Source organism: Parasteatoda tepidariorum, chromosome 9 (genome assembly GCF_043381705.1).
Source record: "Parasteatoda tepidariorum isolate YZ-2023 chromosome 9, CAS_Ptep_4.0, whole genome shotgun sequence".
Classification (NCBI taxonomy): Eukaryota; Metazoa; Arthropoda; class Arachnida; order Araneae; family Theridiidae; genus Parasteatoda; species Parasteatoda tepidariorum.
In genome coordinates this window covers 2894870-2912551 of record NC_092212.1, presented here as the reverse complement: position 1 = coordinate 2912551, position 17682 = coordinate 2894870, and the positions used below count along the sequence as shown (strand labels likewise).

Sequence of the window (17682 nt, the reverse complement as noted above, 5' to 3'; positions counted from 1 at the left end):
AATGTTTCAGCAGATGGATCTTGAAGCATTTGGACGCGCATATTTACTTTTAGTTGAACATTTTCAACATTACTCCACAGTGGAGATGATTTCAAGCAAGCATTGATCTCATCAGCGTACGTTGAACGCGGAATGACGGGAAGTGTTTGTCTGAAATCACCTGAACTGCCGCCAAATAATTTGTCATTGTTTATTATATCTTTCAATGTCCTGTTCAACGCCTCAAGCGAATGTTTGTGTGCCATAGTGCATTCATCCCAGATGATAATTTTACAGTGTTTCAACACTGTGGCCATAGAGCCATAGTAGCTTCATTGGAGGTGATGTACCGGCCAATTTGGTACAGCGTTACTTCATCGTTGTTATTCACTGGAAGAGCAGTCACATTGGTATTTTCAACTCGAAATACTGCCATATCACTGCCTTTATTCACATACTTGCAAATATATTTGATGTTCTTCTTTTAAGGGCGAGCATGAGTATCAGAGTTTAATATGACTAGTTGCAACGTACGTGAATATTGTTTTTGATTTATCATGTTTCTATGTCTAGTTTGGATTGGAATATGATTAAATAAAGATATATTTAAAATTGACGTTAAATCTGTCCAAAAAATGAAAAAAAATTAGTTATAAACCTATTCTCAGACCTACTGAATATACATATAAAATTTCATCAAAATCGGTCGAGCCGTTTTAACCACTAAAACTGTGTCAAGAGATTTTTATATATATATGCAATATAAGCTACTAATATCATACATGTGTGTAAAATATTTGTTTATTGTAAGGAAAACAAATGATCAAACAGTATAGAAAAATGTTAATTGCTTAAAGTAATAATTTAATCTTTTAGTAATTCTTTTAAGTAAATTTAATCTTTTGCGCCTTGTTGATAACTTATTTACAATTTCGCCGGAACTTTCTCGATGAAACTTTTTTCGAACGAAATTTTTTTTCTCCACATTTTTCTTAAAAAATTATTTTTCAAGGCAAGACGTATAATATAAGAAGTTCTATGCGATATTTGGAAATATGGATATTAAAAAAACTCAAGCTAAGGGGGGGGGTCCGGACCCCATGGACACTCCCCTTATATACAATACGTCCGTGCTACTTCCGACTGATTTTTAGGTCTAAGCTTGGAGAAAGAAAAAACGCGCCACCTAATATTATACTTGTATTCAATATAACGCGTCCTTTCAATTTAACAAATGAATTCGGAAGATTCCGCAAGCTTTCTATGATGCTACCCAAACCCAAAAAATAACACACAATATTTTACAGAAATGAAGCCGAATGAGATAAAACAATCAAAACATGGCCAACCTTACACTTTATTTATTTTCTTAAATTTGAATTGATGATCCGAAAACATGGTATCGCAATTTTGACTCCCCTGCTTCGGTAACTCGACGACCTGAGCGCAAAGCCCGGCACTTTACGGTAGAACAGATTAACGAGGACTGATACCATGTACCCTTCGTCCCTATACAGGCTGATCAAAGTGGTTACCCATCCGCAGCCAGTGATGCTTGACTTGGTGCTCTACTGGGTACCGAATGTTGACAATCAGTCCACAGCGGGACTCAAGATATTAAGTATGAAACCTGAGATAGGAAATAAGTTGACAAAAAGAGGACTGAGCGAGTGTACACCACAGTTTTGGGATAGTACTCGTGGGGAGTGAAGGTCAAAGACCCTTTAAAAAAAAAGAGGTCATTTAAAACAAGATTTATCAGGAAATCAAACTACCCTCTACGTGTTGTCATTTCTTCTTCATCAAGATCTTCGATTACAATGAGTTAAAAAACTTCATGGAACTCTTGACTAAAACTATAACAGCCATCTAAAGATGAGAATAATTCAATTCTCACCATACACTTGGAGACTAACAAGTATCTCATTTGATTTTCACTATTTTGGGGTTTAGAAACTGTAATGTTTCTTCATAAAGTGAAGATTTCCCACTACCTTTTAGCAGTGCAAAATAAAACCTATACAGTGAAACCTGTCAAGTTGACCTCAATTATCAAGAACGGAATTTTTCCTACATAATATAAAGCAAAACCTTTGTAACTCGACCACCTGTCTACCTTGTATGTTGACCACTGAAGTAGTCAATTTTGTCTAGGAGTACATATTATGAAATTTTATTCTAAAACCCTCATAAGTTGACGGGGGAAAAAAATCAGAAACTGTTCTGTCATTTTGCAATCTATGTTAAAATTTTATTTGTTTGGTGAAATAGCTAATCTAAACCCTTTTCGTGAGTTGACCATCTTGGGAAACTGTAGGGGGTCAACTTATGACCAATTTCTTTCATTCAAAACATTGGGCTGATGTAAAATCTAAACAGCGCCAAACAACAATGAGGGAATATTTTTGTAACAAATAGGTTTGTAAGTGTAGTAATAACAGAATAAATTTAAGTGTTCAAATAATTCTGTTTTATTAAACACTTCACATGCATAACTAACGAAAATTTTTTTTTAAAAAAGTTAGTTAAATATTAGAATTATATGTAACAAATTGAAGTTCATTTAGGTTTTAACACATTTCTTAAGATAGATATTCATTTGGCTATTTCCTAAATAAAATTTTTAAGTCAAGTAAAAAATTTTTTTCTTCTAAATATCATATAGCAATATGATGTATGAAACGTAAAAGTAAACAATGACCCACTACCACTATAAGTTGCCCACTAAAACAATTCACCACATGTGGTCACACAACTTACACAAGTTTTACTGTATAATAATAAACAAGTTACCACTATCTTCATTGTAATATTTGTCACTATTTTCTAACACGACGCTCCATTTTTATTACTAGTTAAATATGCCTCCGTAATAATTAAAAAAAGAAAACCCTGAACAAGGTCAATTAATTTTAAATTCCTTTCACCGTGTGAATTTTTAATTCTATTTAGCAACTAGCCAAATACCTGTTCAATACCAGAAAGTCAATAAATTAGAATAAGTTCTGAGCTACATTTCGCAATAAGGCTCAAAACTAAACAAAAAGAATTTTCATAAGACTTTTATAGGGTCTTTGGAGCATCACCATTTTTCTACCTGACCTCTACTGTTTAAGGTGCAAAAAAGTTCTGTTAGTCCTGATATATTAAACCATTAATAAAATATCTTTGCTATCCCTGGAAAATATTTCCTGTAACCACAGAAAACCAGTTGAAGAATTCTTATCAAAACTGCACCAATTACCAGAAGTATATACTACTAGAATTAATTTCCATCTTTGTATGGGGACTTTTCAGCGTTCAGCTAAATGATTAAGGCAATGGTGCATATATGAACCAATTTATTTCCTAAAGCACTTTTCATGCATTCTTTATCCAATTTAAGCATATTTTAAATAAACTTTAGATTTCAACTTAGTTTTAAAATTGTGCATAAAATTTATTTTACTCCATAAATATTAAATGACAGAAAATATTATCAAATCCCCTTACTCCTAGATCACAGATGACCCTATAAAATGGCTAGCTTAGGCCACAATAGTAAGAAAATAAGTCTTCATTAACGAAAATCTTAGGTTCGTCTAGGTTAAAAAAAGCTATATTAAATGCCATGAAGCTAATTTTTTTTATATATAAAATTTAACTTCTGCATTAAAATGCATAGTTAAGATAAGTTAATCTATAATAGTTAAATTTTACTCAGTACTGGCAAAAAAAATCATTACAGATAAAATTCATCAGCTGGCACACATTTGGTCTCCCTTAGATACTAAAGATCTAGACAGAGATTTTGTTTCTCAATAGTTGAAACACTAAATTTCAACTCATAATGCGTTTCCTTTATAGATAATTAGTATAAATCAGACATTCATGGGTGGAACTCTAAAAGACTGAAGTTACTTTTTGACCAATTAATATATACCTCTCCTTATTTTATGATCAAAACAAAAATAACAGCTAATCTCCTACACCCATCACTGAAGCACTAACCCTGTTCTGAAACTATTCATATTTCTATTTATTTAGATTCCACAATAGTATAAATTTTGTTTACATAGGCAGATGCCCGGGATCAATCAATCCTATTGCTTAAAGAATTGAATTTTATCGATGGAACTTAATTCATTGACATCCCTCAAGATTGAACAGTGGCACCCAGGACTATCAGATAATCTGAAAATCAAAAGTAAGGAAATACTCTCCAAATCTCTTCTCTCCCTGGAAAAATCTTTAAAGATTTTCCTAGTACTTTGTACATTAACACATTCCCTCACTTGCAAACTATTAAAAACAAAACTTAGTTCCTGGGTTGCAATTCACCATGGCAAAAATAAGTTGATCTTTTCTCTGCCCTTATATTAAAAAGGAAAAAACTAACTTGCCGATTAACATAAATAATGAGTCACAAGTCACTTATTTTGAAGACACATACTTTATTTTTTTACACCCACTTAAAATCTTAGCTTTTGGAAAAACCACCTGCTCTTGCCAGTCTTGTACCTGTAAAAAAAAAAAGGATGCAACATAAGAAACAACATAAAATTTCTACAGGAAAAATAGTTCATTTTAGCAATCACTTTATTGTGAACATACACATGCTTTTTTTTAGGCATATAACACCTTGTTATGACCTGTGAATTTTGAATATGAGCATTCAATTAGCTTCATATTTTCCCCATTGCTAACTTTTTTTCATATTACAAAATATAAATATATATATATATCATAATATAAATAAATATATTTATAATGAAAATGCATCTGCAAAAATTGGAGAATCACCACCAATGCATCCTCTCACCTATATTATCTAACTATGATAATACCATCCTATGACCCTTTGTCACCTCAGTGTATAGAATATCTAACGAAGGGGAATTATGAAATTATTTAAACAATGTCAACCATAAATATCAAAGTGAGAGAAAGGTAAAATAAGACTAAAATTAAACTAAATATAATAATCCCTATTTTTTTACATGTAAGAAGTTGAGGCAAAAACATCAAAAATATATTTATAATCAGTGGATAAAAAGTTATATCGCATCTAAACAAGAATGGTACTGAAAACAATATTAATTTAAAAAGAAAACATTTTTAACTCCGATGAACAATCCACCGTAAATATAAACTAACAAATATATAAACCCACATTTAATAAAAATTAACCAATATTTATAAAAATTATGTCAAAAAGATAAAAATAACTAGAGAAATAACGCTTCTTATCAATAGACAAAAAAAAAAAAAAAAATTGTCCTCCAACAGATNAACAAAAAAAAAAAAAAAAAAATACCTTAAACAAAACATACATAAAATATTTTGTATTTAATTAAATTCATGTGTAATCAATTTATGAACATTTTGAAGTAAAGGGGAAAAAACTCATAAATGCAATACGTTAAAAGATTCTTCCTCTAACAAAAGAAACAATTATAAGTAAGATGGAAATAGATCGTAAATTTAAATAAAAACCTATCTTAATGCTAAAAAAAGGAGAAAAAGAAATGTCCAAATATGAAAATTAATCAACGATATTGCACAAAATAGGGATGTAATAGTTTACATGGTACTCGTATTAACGTTAAACACAACCAACTTATACAAAGACAAAAAATAATAATAAAATAAATAAATACTACTATACTAATAAAATTGCATTAACATCTATATTAAAATTTCACTTCATCAGTTTAATGCAAATCTTCTCTTTACATAATAGAAAGCCAGAGAGCTAATATAATCTTATGAGACAAAGTAAAAATGAAGTTACCTTTCTTCAAATTTTGACTTGACATCTCGCCTTGCTTTTCGCCTCTTTGCTGGGTCTTTCAACACCTCCTTGTTAACTATACTCTTATCAAATTGAATATCTACCATATACCTAGGCATTTAAAAACATTTATTGAGCACAAAACTTGCCATAGAAATATAAGGTTTACCAAAGATAATAAATTAGCTATAGTGATTCCATTTATACAATACATCAATTATGCTAAAAATAACAGGGAAGACAAGAAAAAGTATGACGCATGCCTCCAGGATACATAATTGCTTGGACAGAGAAAATTCCAAAAAGAAAAAACTCTGTACAATATCGATCGCAGAAAGTGAAAATGAATACAATTCTGACACTCAGATGGCATTGCTGATAAACATGAACAAGCATAGACAGTTTTAGATATTTAAAAAAGATCTTTTTCCTTCCTTGTAATAAGTGTCATAAATGTCCTTCCTATGAAGAGAAATTTATCCCCCACCATGACATACTGAAAACTATTTAAGAATGATCCAATACAATAAAGCTTAACACGCAAACATTTAATCAAAGTAATATAAACTCATATTTGTAGAATTCACACCAGCAATGAAAATTCAGTAGTCCAATAGGACCACCTAAATATTCATTTAGTGGCCCAAAAACGTAACAAACTAGAGAGATATAATTTTATAAATACATAATTCATGTTATGGTACATATCAAAAATTATTAAACACCATCTTTAACACTTTAGCATAGCTGCCAACCTTACTAATAAAAAATTCGGAACACTATATGCGACAAAATTATACGCACCAATTACGAGAGTAAGACAAAAATTGAACTATTAAATAACAACATTAATAGACATACATTTAAATACCTTATGTAAATTAATAAAACAAAACTATAAACACTATATATTGTGGGAAATTTATAACATTAATATTTTATAATTAGGAATACCAGTATAATAGTTAAAAAACAACTATTACCTATTAATACATAATTATTATTCTCCGAATTATAAGACACAGGTATATAATAATCTACAAAAACAAATATTTCTGATGCAAGTGCTTAAATACTACAATACATTTTTTAAAAAAATAATAATAGTTGTTTAAGATTCAATTTAGTGAAATGATCAGCAACAACCATTGGAATAGTATTTTCCAATAAAAAGCTACTAAAATTATTTCTGCACGTGCTTGTGGCGATCAGAACAAGGGATTGGTTTAAAAGAAAAAATACTGCAATTTTACGAATATTCGGATTTTTTTAAATAAAAATATCAGATTTGACTTAAAAATTAGGGACAAATCTGAAAAATTCTGAACAGTCGGCAGCTATGACTTTAGGCAAACATTACCCCAGGATGATTTAACATTGAGAGTATTGATTAACAATTAAACTGTCAGCTTATCTCCTACACCCATCACNGATAAAATTGAAGTTTATAAATACATAATTCATGTTATGGTACATATCAAACATTACCCCATGATGATTTAACATTGAGAGTATTATTGATTAACAATTAAACTGTCAGTACACAGTGGTCTGTCCAGGCATTTTGTGAAAGGTCAGGTTTTCATGAAATTGTGAAAAAATTACTCACATTCTTTCAATCGGGGCCCGCTTTTACGAATTTGTGCAAATAGGGTCCGATTATTGCAAAAAACTTTTTCAATGAGTCTTTAAATTGTAAATAGATACAAGATTATGCTCAGCATTGTAAAATTATAATTAAAAAAATTAAATTTTCAAAAATAAGTAGCAATTGCTGCTTTTAAATTAGAGAAGCAACATACAAATATTTGGTATTTAGCCTATACTGCTGAACGAAGTATATTATTCATTTCGAATAATATACAGAATATTCATTTCGAATAATATACTTCAGAATATTCATTTCGGACGAATAATGGAAGAATTGACTGCTGAAGACAAAACTTAAATCGATTACACACATCTTTCTTGTTTTCTACCTTGGGAAGGGTTTATTTGATTAACTAAACAATAATGAAGATAAACAAATTTGTGAAGGGTCCGATTAAAAGATTATTTTGTGAAGGGTCCGTTAATGGACCCAAATTTCTTCTAAACAGACCCCTGGTACATGAATGCATAACACAGCACAACCAGTTTATTTTAAATTTTAACATTGCAATTGAAATTCATACCAGGAATAGAATGAAAGTAATAAATAATTTTTAAAATGTGAGAAATTAGATGAAAAAACAACCTTTTTATTACTATCTGCTAAATTCCAAATATGTTTTTAAAGACATCACATTTGTTGCTTATGCACAGCAGCATTTATAGAACACCTGTCGCCATACTGGTGTGTACATTTTAAGATACTCTATCGTAGAAAACATTAATTGCTGAAATTAGGCAGGTGTTGAACCGGGGAACAATTTGTTTCGCAATGTGCACAACCAGAGTTAATATTGGCAAGCAAACTTCTGACGATATTCAGCAACTGCCAGTTTAAATTATACTTCTACATTCAACTACACTTAACACGTTATGAAAACAAAATATAGTGCCCGCCGCTAATAAAATCAAATTGGCAAGAACCGAATCATTACAATATCAATACAAGTCAAAAACATCCTTTAATAAAATCAATGCCTCAGCTTTTTAAAATCAAAATTTTCACTACATAACAAATCAAAAGTGCAACATTTCAGCTTTTATTTGTTCTCATTTATAAAATATTACCTTTTCGAAGTTTAAAGATTTCTTTAGAAGAAGCAACAGCTACTCACAAACCTGTGAAACAGGCGTGGTTAGCACTTTCCTGCGATATACATAGTGTAAGAGTTAAGGAAAAATGTGGGTGGTAAGCAGCGAGTTCATAGAAATCAATTTATCAATGTCAATTCCTTGACCTGAATGAAGTTTGGAGAAACCTATCTCACTCAACAGGGGTCGAATTCTTATCTTACTTTTTATTGAATGAACCAGGATGGATCATATGACCATATGAATAGATTTCCTAAAACTGTCTGTGAGCATATTCCATATTATTTAAGCCGTTTGAGTAAATTAGAGTTAGAGCACATATCATTTTTAAGTTCGTTTGGGATTAAATTTTTATCAGCATGCCGAAAAGGAAGGATTTGAGTCTTAAAGATATCAATTCGAAGAGTTGCAAAACAAGGATAAGCTGCCTAAATGTAGTCAACTTGTAAAATAGGGGTTAAATTAAAATAGGGATTTCCTAAACTGCTCTTTTGAACATTCTGACACAAAGGATAAATATTTCTGAGGAAATAAAAAAGAATGGAAATCTGTCAAGAAAGCTTAAGCGTGAAGGAAAATCTAAAGAAATTGAAATGGCTCTGTTAGAATGGTTCAAAAATGCACACGAACTAAGATTTCCAATTTAACGTGTAATTTTATTTCACAAAGCACAGGACTTTGCGAACTCATTTGGTGATTCCGATTTTAAAGCTACAGATGGGTGGCTAACCCAATGAAAAGACCGCACAACATTGTCTATCATAAATTGCATGGCGAAAAGCAAGATGCTGATTTTAGCTCTGCCGCCGCTAACACTCATCCAAGACTATAAACCAGAGCAAATTTTCAACACAGATGAAACAGGATTATTTTTCCGAGCACTTCCTGAACACACACTGCTGTTTAAAAATTAATCGACTGGTGGATGTAAAAAAATAGAGGAAAGACTAACCACGCAGCTAACATGCAACATGACAGGAACTGTGAAGAAAAAAAAAAAAAAAACCATTAGTGATATAACGCATGGATGACATCCAGCATCTTCACAAAATTTCTTCTTGAATGGGACAAGGAGCTGAAAAATGAAAAGGTCAGCTAACTTTTAGACAATTATTCTGCGCACTCTGCTGATGAGGACTTTCGATTCAAAAGCATCAGTGTTTTTGCCACCCAATACCACAGCTATTATTCAACTCCTTGATCAGGGAATCATCATTCAAGTTTCATTACAGAAAAATGGTCGTTCAAAAAATCATTAGTGGCAGCTCTTCCGAACTCTCAACTGCAAACAAACTATCGAAATCCCTTACTATTTTGGAATCAATGCATTTGATTCGTAACTCATGGGACATAGTTTCAACCCATACAATATCAAATTGCTTTAAAAAGTGTGGAATAAGCACTGGCGATGGAGCTGATAACGGCTCGAAGAAATGCTCAGCAATGAAATGGGCGAGAATTTTTTACGTTATGTAGCTATTGACAATAACCTGCAAACATCAGGAGAAAAATCCGATTCTGAAATAGAGGAATCAGACATAAACTCATCAGTGTCATCTTCAATGGAAGTCAGAAAAGCACGTAAGGTATTGCAGCAAGTTTTAGAACAAAGGAGGAAATACTGAAAACTACAAAAACTTCTATTAACTCTCAAATGATGCTGAAAAGTTAATTTTAAATACTGCAATTCAAGCAACCATTGATCGGCTTTTCTAAATTTTGTAAATTTAATCTTATGTAGGGTTTTACTTTATTAAAATAATTAAATTAGTGTGCATTTAGAATACATCGTAAAAATGTGACTTTTTTCCAAACATTAAATCGCCTCTTAATAAAATCAAAAGAGCATAAAACAAAAGTGATTTTAATAAACGGGGGGCACTGTATTTACAAATAATGAACTGATAAATTTAGGGTAATTATAAGGCTAATACAAAGCAACTGGAGACTAGTAATGTAACTATATTCTATACCCACACAATGGAGTAGCACCTATTAGTTTACTGAAATGAATATTATCTAGTAATTACTAGAGCTATTAAAAGAAGTTTTTTTAGTTTCTGCAAGACAAAGCTTACCCTACATCAGTGTTTTCACCACAGCACGAGAAACCCGAATATTTTTTTTCTTTTCAAGCAATAAAATTTTTTAACGTGAAGTTCGAGCACTCTATTAATCAATTTCAAAATGCGCTAATTTCGGAAAAATTTCGTCTTTTGCCATTTTTAACAAAATCTGTTTCACTTTTCTTCCTTGATCTTTCATTATTTTGAACATCGATCCTTGTTTTCCAGCTTCCCTATTTACCAGTATTGCTCAAAACCGTTGCAAACAGCAGAACACCCCTCAACCAACGGAACCCCTTTCAGAACACATTTCTCTGCAACCACGTGTTCATCGTAGGTAAGGTTTCCTCATGTAAGATGGACAAATACCTTGTTAAGGTGACATCTACTACTCTGTAACGGACAAACGAAAATCAGTAGAAATAGTTAAAACGAAACAAATACGGATATTTCTCAGCCAAATAGATATAATAAATGATGAAAAAGTAGATATAGAACATTTTCTATATGATGATGCAGCAAAAATATTCAATTAGATGTTAAAAATGTATTATAATTAAAGAAATAATTTTTTACCCCAAGTCTATTTGTGTTTTTTTAATTTTTAGAAATCTCACCCTGTTTTTGAGAAATTCTCTCCCATTTTTTTTCTGTAATGAAAACACTGCCCGCATAGATCATTTGAGAAATTTTCCTTAACAAACCACAAGCCAACAAGTTATAAACAGAGATGCTTAACTTAGTAAAGTTGAAGGCAATTTTATATTTTAAGATACCAGGGGTCTGTCTAGGTTTTTCTGACAGGTACCTATTTTGTGAAAATTTAGACGTAATTTGTGAAAAATTAAAAATTATATTAAGAAATCAACACAAAAATATGGATTTATCGTTTCTTAAGGGATACAAAAATGAAATTTTAAGAAAAAGTATTTTGTGAAACTACCGTTTTTCCAAAATTGAATTTGTGAAACTACCGTCTTTCCTCAAGTTGAATTTGTGAAGGTACCGCTAAACGGTAGTAAATTCGGCCTGGACAGACCCCTGTCTTTAAATGACGTATAAATACGAAAGTCAACGTTTGATATTACAACCACATAAGCAAAATACGACATTGAATCTTAACAGAGCTCATTCTAGGCAGGAAAAACAGGGCGCAGCACCCTGTTGCCCCTGAAGTAAATTAGTGCCCTGATGTAATAGACTCCATAACCTTTTTGCCCCTTCTTTATCCTCTCCATAAACTCTACAATGGATTTCTTAAACTTTTGTTATTTTCAACTCTTTGTATTCAGTTTGTCGTTGCTGTCAATACATAGATTTATATGGGAAAGGAAAAATAGCAACGCAGTTACTTCCGCTAACATTAAATCATAAATACAGACACTAATTACTAAGATAATTAACTCATTAACTTGATATAAATGCTAATTTATTAATAAAAATTAGTAATTAATATGATTGCTACTTTCAGTGAAGTGAAAAAAATTTCGTTTAATAATTGACAAGGTTTTTCTAATAGAATGTGTAAAGTCCAGAGAAAGAAATTGTTGCTTTTTTAGAATAATAATGCCCCTTTTTTAAACTTTTGCACCCTGCCCTTTTTTCTGCCTAGAATGAGCTTCGATCTTAAACTCCAATATGTGAATACATCACCAATGCCTTCCTTTGAAGATTCTTCCATGACGGCTTCCGATTTACCTTAGATCTCCAATTCTTTTCATTAATTGCAAGAAAATCAGACTCCACTGAGTCAACCCACCAGCCTTCCCCGCTTTCCTGTTCCAGTGGGTCTAAACAGCAGTATCTTTCATATTGTCATCACTCATTCGAATCACGTGGGCCATCCAATTCAAACAGGATGAAAATTGTATCTCAACATTTGAGAGAAAGAATTTGCGGATTATACTTGGTGGTGTAAATGGAAACAATAACTGGAGAGATTTAACTTTGAACTGTACAAGATTTATAAACAACCTGATATTATTAAATACATTAAAAAATTATTTTGAATACAAACAGCTACATAGGGTTTTAAAAAGGCTCAAATACATATCACAATATTGGATTTTTAAATCCGGTAAATAAGAATCACAATATAAAATATCTAAATCGCATGAATAAGAATTACAATGTGAAACTTTTAAATCAGGTTAATACAAAAATCTATGTTGATGATGTAAAAAATTATGTGAATAAGAATCGAGATATTAGCCGATTCTGGGCTTGGGATTTCTAAGCTTTCGCACCAACACACAGGAAACAGAGACGACTGAATTACGATATATCTAATTTTCTGCATTAAAAGGGGAGAATAGAGATACAAAAGTCAAAAAATTTCATCTTTGTAGATACCTTACAGAGTTGCCCAAAGCAGTTGGGTCTTTCAAACTTCCAAACAGCCTGTGAAAAACAAAAAGGGGGAAAGAAAAAAAACACGGAAGGGAGGTTATTTGAAGACTCTAGCTTATAAGCAACCTTCCCACTTTTTTTCTCTTATAAAAAGTGTATTTTCAAGTTTAAAAATCTGACATTTATGACTTAGACAATAACAACTAATGCAAAAGATCATACTATATACATTCCCCAGCTTAATTGATAGTAACTGATATTCAACAAGACAGAATTCTGTATGAGACAAACCAAAATGATTTAACCAGAGATATGAAGCTTATATTAAACATTATAAAATGTCAACACCTAATTAATAAAATCACCAAATGAATTTTAAACTTGAATTTAAAAAAAAAAAAAACAATGTTACCTAAGGGGACAACTACAAGTTAAGTCGGTACCCTTCTGCGATTTTTTTTCCAGCTGAACAGAAATTATGAAAATCTACCATTTACTTTCCTGCAGATCACAATAAATAAACCTTAATTAGAATGGACACCTCGGTCAGCATGCAACTAATATAGCACTCAGTTAAATAAATTACCAACATCTAAATCTTAATTCTATTCGAAGAAAAATCTTTCTTTCAAATTGCTCTCACAGAATATTTAATCATCCTATCTTCAGTCAACAATCTTATGTAAAGCAACAATATAGGTCAATATAATAAAAAAATTATTGAAAACTTACTTTGACAACAACAGCTTTTCTGCCGGCATATCGTCCGTTTAGAATAAGCACAACTTTTCCTATTTTCATAATTTTACCCATGCTGTAATTAAGTATAAAGAATCAACATATTATTCAATGTAAGGCATTTCAAAATGAATTACTTTGAAATAAAAAATTTCAGAAATATGTACTAAAAATAATAATCCAATCATAACAAAGATTATTTGCATTGTTTATTGGATTAATAATTATAATAATATTATATACTTACGCTGGGATTAATTTAAGTTATTGCTTCACCTAATAATTTAGCCGATGTTTTCCGATTTTTACTTGTATGGACACGACAGAGTAAAGTTGAGTTGTATCATTTTTTCTTTCTTGGAAATAAAGCAAATAGTAAATAAAGATATAACTTCAACTTCTACTAATCGAGTCATTTGGAAATTGCGATACCACAGGTTTCATATTCAGCGAATATGATCGAACCACTGGTTTCTGTTCAAATGCTTTGAGGAAATTACGGTTTTCCGATTCAACTGACCACGGTATGTTCTTTTCGATAGCGTTTGGATCATTCACACTTTAGGGAACTCAAACATCTTCGATTGCCGTAGAACGAAAAGGAGGCCGAAAAATATTTTGTCGAGAAAATCGATCGGAGCTGCGGAAACTGCGTTTGGGGTGAATGCCTCTGAACTCTCTATTCAGGAAGCTTTCACTGCATGCGAAATACAGCATAGAAGAATTTGAGGAATCACTGCTTTTTTTTCAACTTTGCAACTATTTTTAAAATGGAAAATATTTTTTTCCTCTTAAATTAAAGTGAGGGGCCGAAGAATGAAGTTCACCCCTTCTGAAAATCAGACATTCGCATAAATAAATTTAGTATTTAATTCTTTTTTCCTTTTTTTTTAACTTTTGAGCTATTTTCGAAATAGAAAATTTTATTTTCCTCACAAATTTAATTGATGGAGAGGAATTACGTGCGTCACCCCTTCTGAAGCTTTGACATTAGCCACAATAAAGTAAAATAGAATTGATAATTTTAGAAAAAAAACTTATTTTTTCAGCTTTCTAGCTACTTTCCAATTGTAAAACTTTCCCCCCTCGAAACAAATATTTCTATTTAGTTTCAATTTGTTTTCTACATGAGGCAACTTTTAATGCATTAAAATTAAAAGAAAACATTTATTACAACCAAAAGACGCACAAAAAGTGGCACAACATAAAAATTTTTTAGTAAACCAAAATAATTGCCTTTTTTACCCTTCCCTAGATGGAGCAGTAAAATGCATCCTGGCCATTGACAAATATACATATTATAATGCATCCCTTGACTTTCAATACCTTTCTTCATACCACCCATAGAGACATCCCTCAGTTATCAGACTCCTCAAAAAATAACCACCACATTTTAAACTATGGGAAAATGTACTTCTACTTCTTTAAATTGCCTTTATCATTTTTTTTAGCCCAGAGCTATTTTGTCCTTTTTTAAAATGTCATGCACTCACAGAACCATCTATTTGTTGGATATCTAGTCGTAAATTGTCCTAAATAAGTAATTATCTAGATGTTCAAGGAAAACAGATGTAAGCTTTTAAGGGATCTAAGGAAACGACTCTTGCTGACATTTACTTCAATAATTTTATTATTAAGAGACTTTTTCTGAGACAAACGTTCGAATCACTCTCTATTAAATTTTAATTTTTCAGCTCATTTAATCGCATCATTTAAATTAACTATTTTTTTAATTCAAATATAAATTCTTTGTTAACCTTTATCTTGTTCTTCAATTTTTGAAATTAAGATTTATATCTAATTGAGGCTAATTAAAATAATTTGCAGCAAACATTTGCATTAAATCACATAATGCATTTAAAACTGTTTATTTATGAACTGTCCAAATTGCTTTATGTGAATGGTGGTATAAAAATTCCCTTTTTTTATGTTCTTATAACAAAGTTATTTACATAGTTATTTTACAGTGACGAGGGGGTTTCACTGGGCGGAATGGGTGAAGTACGTCGGGAGCTTAGCTCCTGGTAGGGCCACCCTAGGCGTGAAGGCCATTTCATTATGCCCAGCTAATGCTAGCAGGTGAAACTATGGAGCTAAATTAGTCTTCTACCTTTGGTGCTCCAGGTCACTTTCAGCCAACAGAAGCTGTAGCACTTTCCCCTGTACCATGAGTCTAGTTCATCTTTAGAATTAGAGGTAACGCTCTCCCCTGGATTTCTGATTTTTTAAGGGCCAGAACCATCAGAGTTAAATTCAATAAGACCCCCTCAAGAAATTTTAGACTCGGCCAGGGAGTCCCCCAGGGTTCCGTCTTGGGACCTCTGCTCTTCTGCCTATTTCTTTGCAGGCATCGAAAAGGTGATCTCTAAGAGATGTAATGTTGGTATTTTTGCCGATGATGTCGTCCTCTGGCACTCTGGCGCTGACATTAAGACTATTGAAGACAATATCAACCTCACTCTAAAAGATGTGAGTGACTTTTCTCAAAGACACAAACTGGTTTTTAACTCATCTAAATCTGTTGTTAGTTTTTATACTACCAAATAGGCACATATACAATTATAAACCTACTTTTGTTTTAACAGTCGAAATTTGCCCTATGAAAAGAATGCAAAATATTTGGGTTTTATTATGAACCAACCAGGATATTCTTGGCAATAAGCACATTGAGCTGCTGGAATCGAGGTGTAGAAAGAGGTTAAATATCCTAAAATATATTTCTGGGCAAGACTGGGGAGCAGATGCTACAATTTTGAAATGAGACACTGCACTTACACTGCACTTATTAGACCCATACTGGAATATGGGCACCTATTTATTCCTGTGCTTCATAGACAAACCTGAATAGATTGGAAAGAGTTCAAATTAGTGCTGCAAAAATTATTACAGGTTTGAGGCGTCCAGATAAAATTGTTCTGTTTGAATCTGACCTCCAGCCGTTATACATGAGAAGGAACTCCAGATTCCAGAAATACTACAATAGGCTCATCAGTTTTGGTGACCAGAATAGAACCTCTTACTATTTCAAAAATTGGAAAAATAATCATAGACTGAAGAGAAACAGTCCCTTCTCTTTGACTGCTTCAATTCACCTTGTAGACTTGCAATATCCCTGCCGAATTGAACCTCATTCCTTAGCTCTGTTACTGATTTTTCTGGTATCCATTTCCACACGGAGCTGTTGTACCCGGCACATACAAGTAAAGACAACCCAGAATTTATGAGACAAATGACTCTTGAAACTATTAGCCAAATACCAACAGATGCTTTTCAACTATACACAGATGGCAGCAAGAGCGACGTAGGTCATTCAGATAGTGGGGTTTTTATTAAAACTCCCACGTACACATTGAGTCTCAAATTTAGAAATTCTGAATTTTGCTCGGTTTTCAGATCTGAGCTTATTGCGATTGAAAATGGCCTAAGACATGTTGAGAATATTGCTGAGTCTTACTTTAAGCATATATGGATACTGACGGATAGCAAACAGGGCCGTAACTACGCCGGGGCAGTCGGGGCACCGCCCCGGGGCCCCGACGGTCAAGGGGGCCCCATATGAAGGGACCACGCGAAATTTTTTAAAATAGTTTATATATATATATATATATATATATATATATATATATATNAGTAGATATGCCAACAACCCAGGAAAACCTCATTGGATGGCTGTCAAAAGAATTTTCAGATACCTAAAAGGTACATTATCCAAAAGGCTAACTTTCCGGAAAAATGGACAACTACAAGGTTACACTGACTCAGACTGGGCCAACGACAAAGACGACAGAAAATCAACAACAGGTTTTGTCTTCTGCGAATCAAATTGTGCCATAATTTGGAACTCCAAAAAGCAACAAACAGTCGCCTTATCAACAGCAGAAGCTGAATACATGGCAATTTCTGCAGCATCACAAGAATTACTGTGGATTAAACAACTCAAAGAGGAACTGTTCAACCAAAAGATGGATGCAATAAAATTACACTGTGACAATCAAAGTGCTATAAAGATCAGTACCAACCCCATGCTATCATCTA

The 17682-nt window shown here is 32.2% G+C and overlaps 1 protein-coding gene across 1 annotated transcript; it reads right to left on the bottom strand.

Annotated features, from left to right (window-relative positions):
• Window positions 1-4392: 4392 nt before the first annotated feature.
• On the bottom strand, window positions 4393-13969 carry LOC107436493 (ribosomal protein L27). The gene is made up of 5 exons (XM_071185298.1): window positions 13895-13969; window positions 13642-13723; window positions 9985-10154; window positions 5753-5872; window positions 4393-4479 (listed from the first exon to the last, which is right to left on the bottom strand). The coding sequence occupies exons 2-5, from the start codon at window positions 13720-13722 to the stop codon at window positions 4431-4433; spliced, it is 420 nt and encodes a 139-aa protein (XP_071041399.1). The 5' UTR covers window position 13723; window positions 13895-13969; the 3' UTR covers window positions 4393-4430.
• Window positions 13970-17682: the final 3713 nt, after the last annotated feature.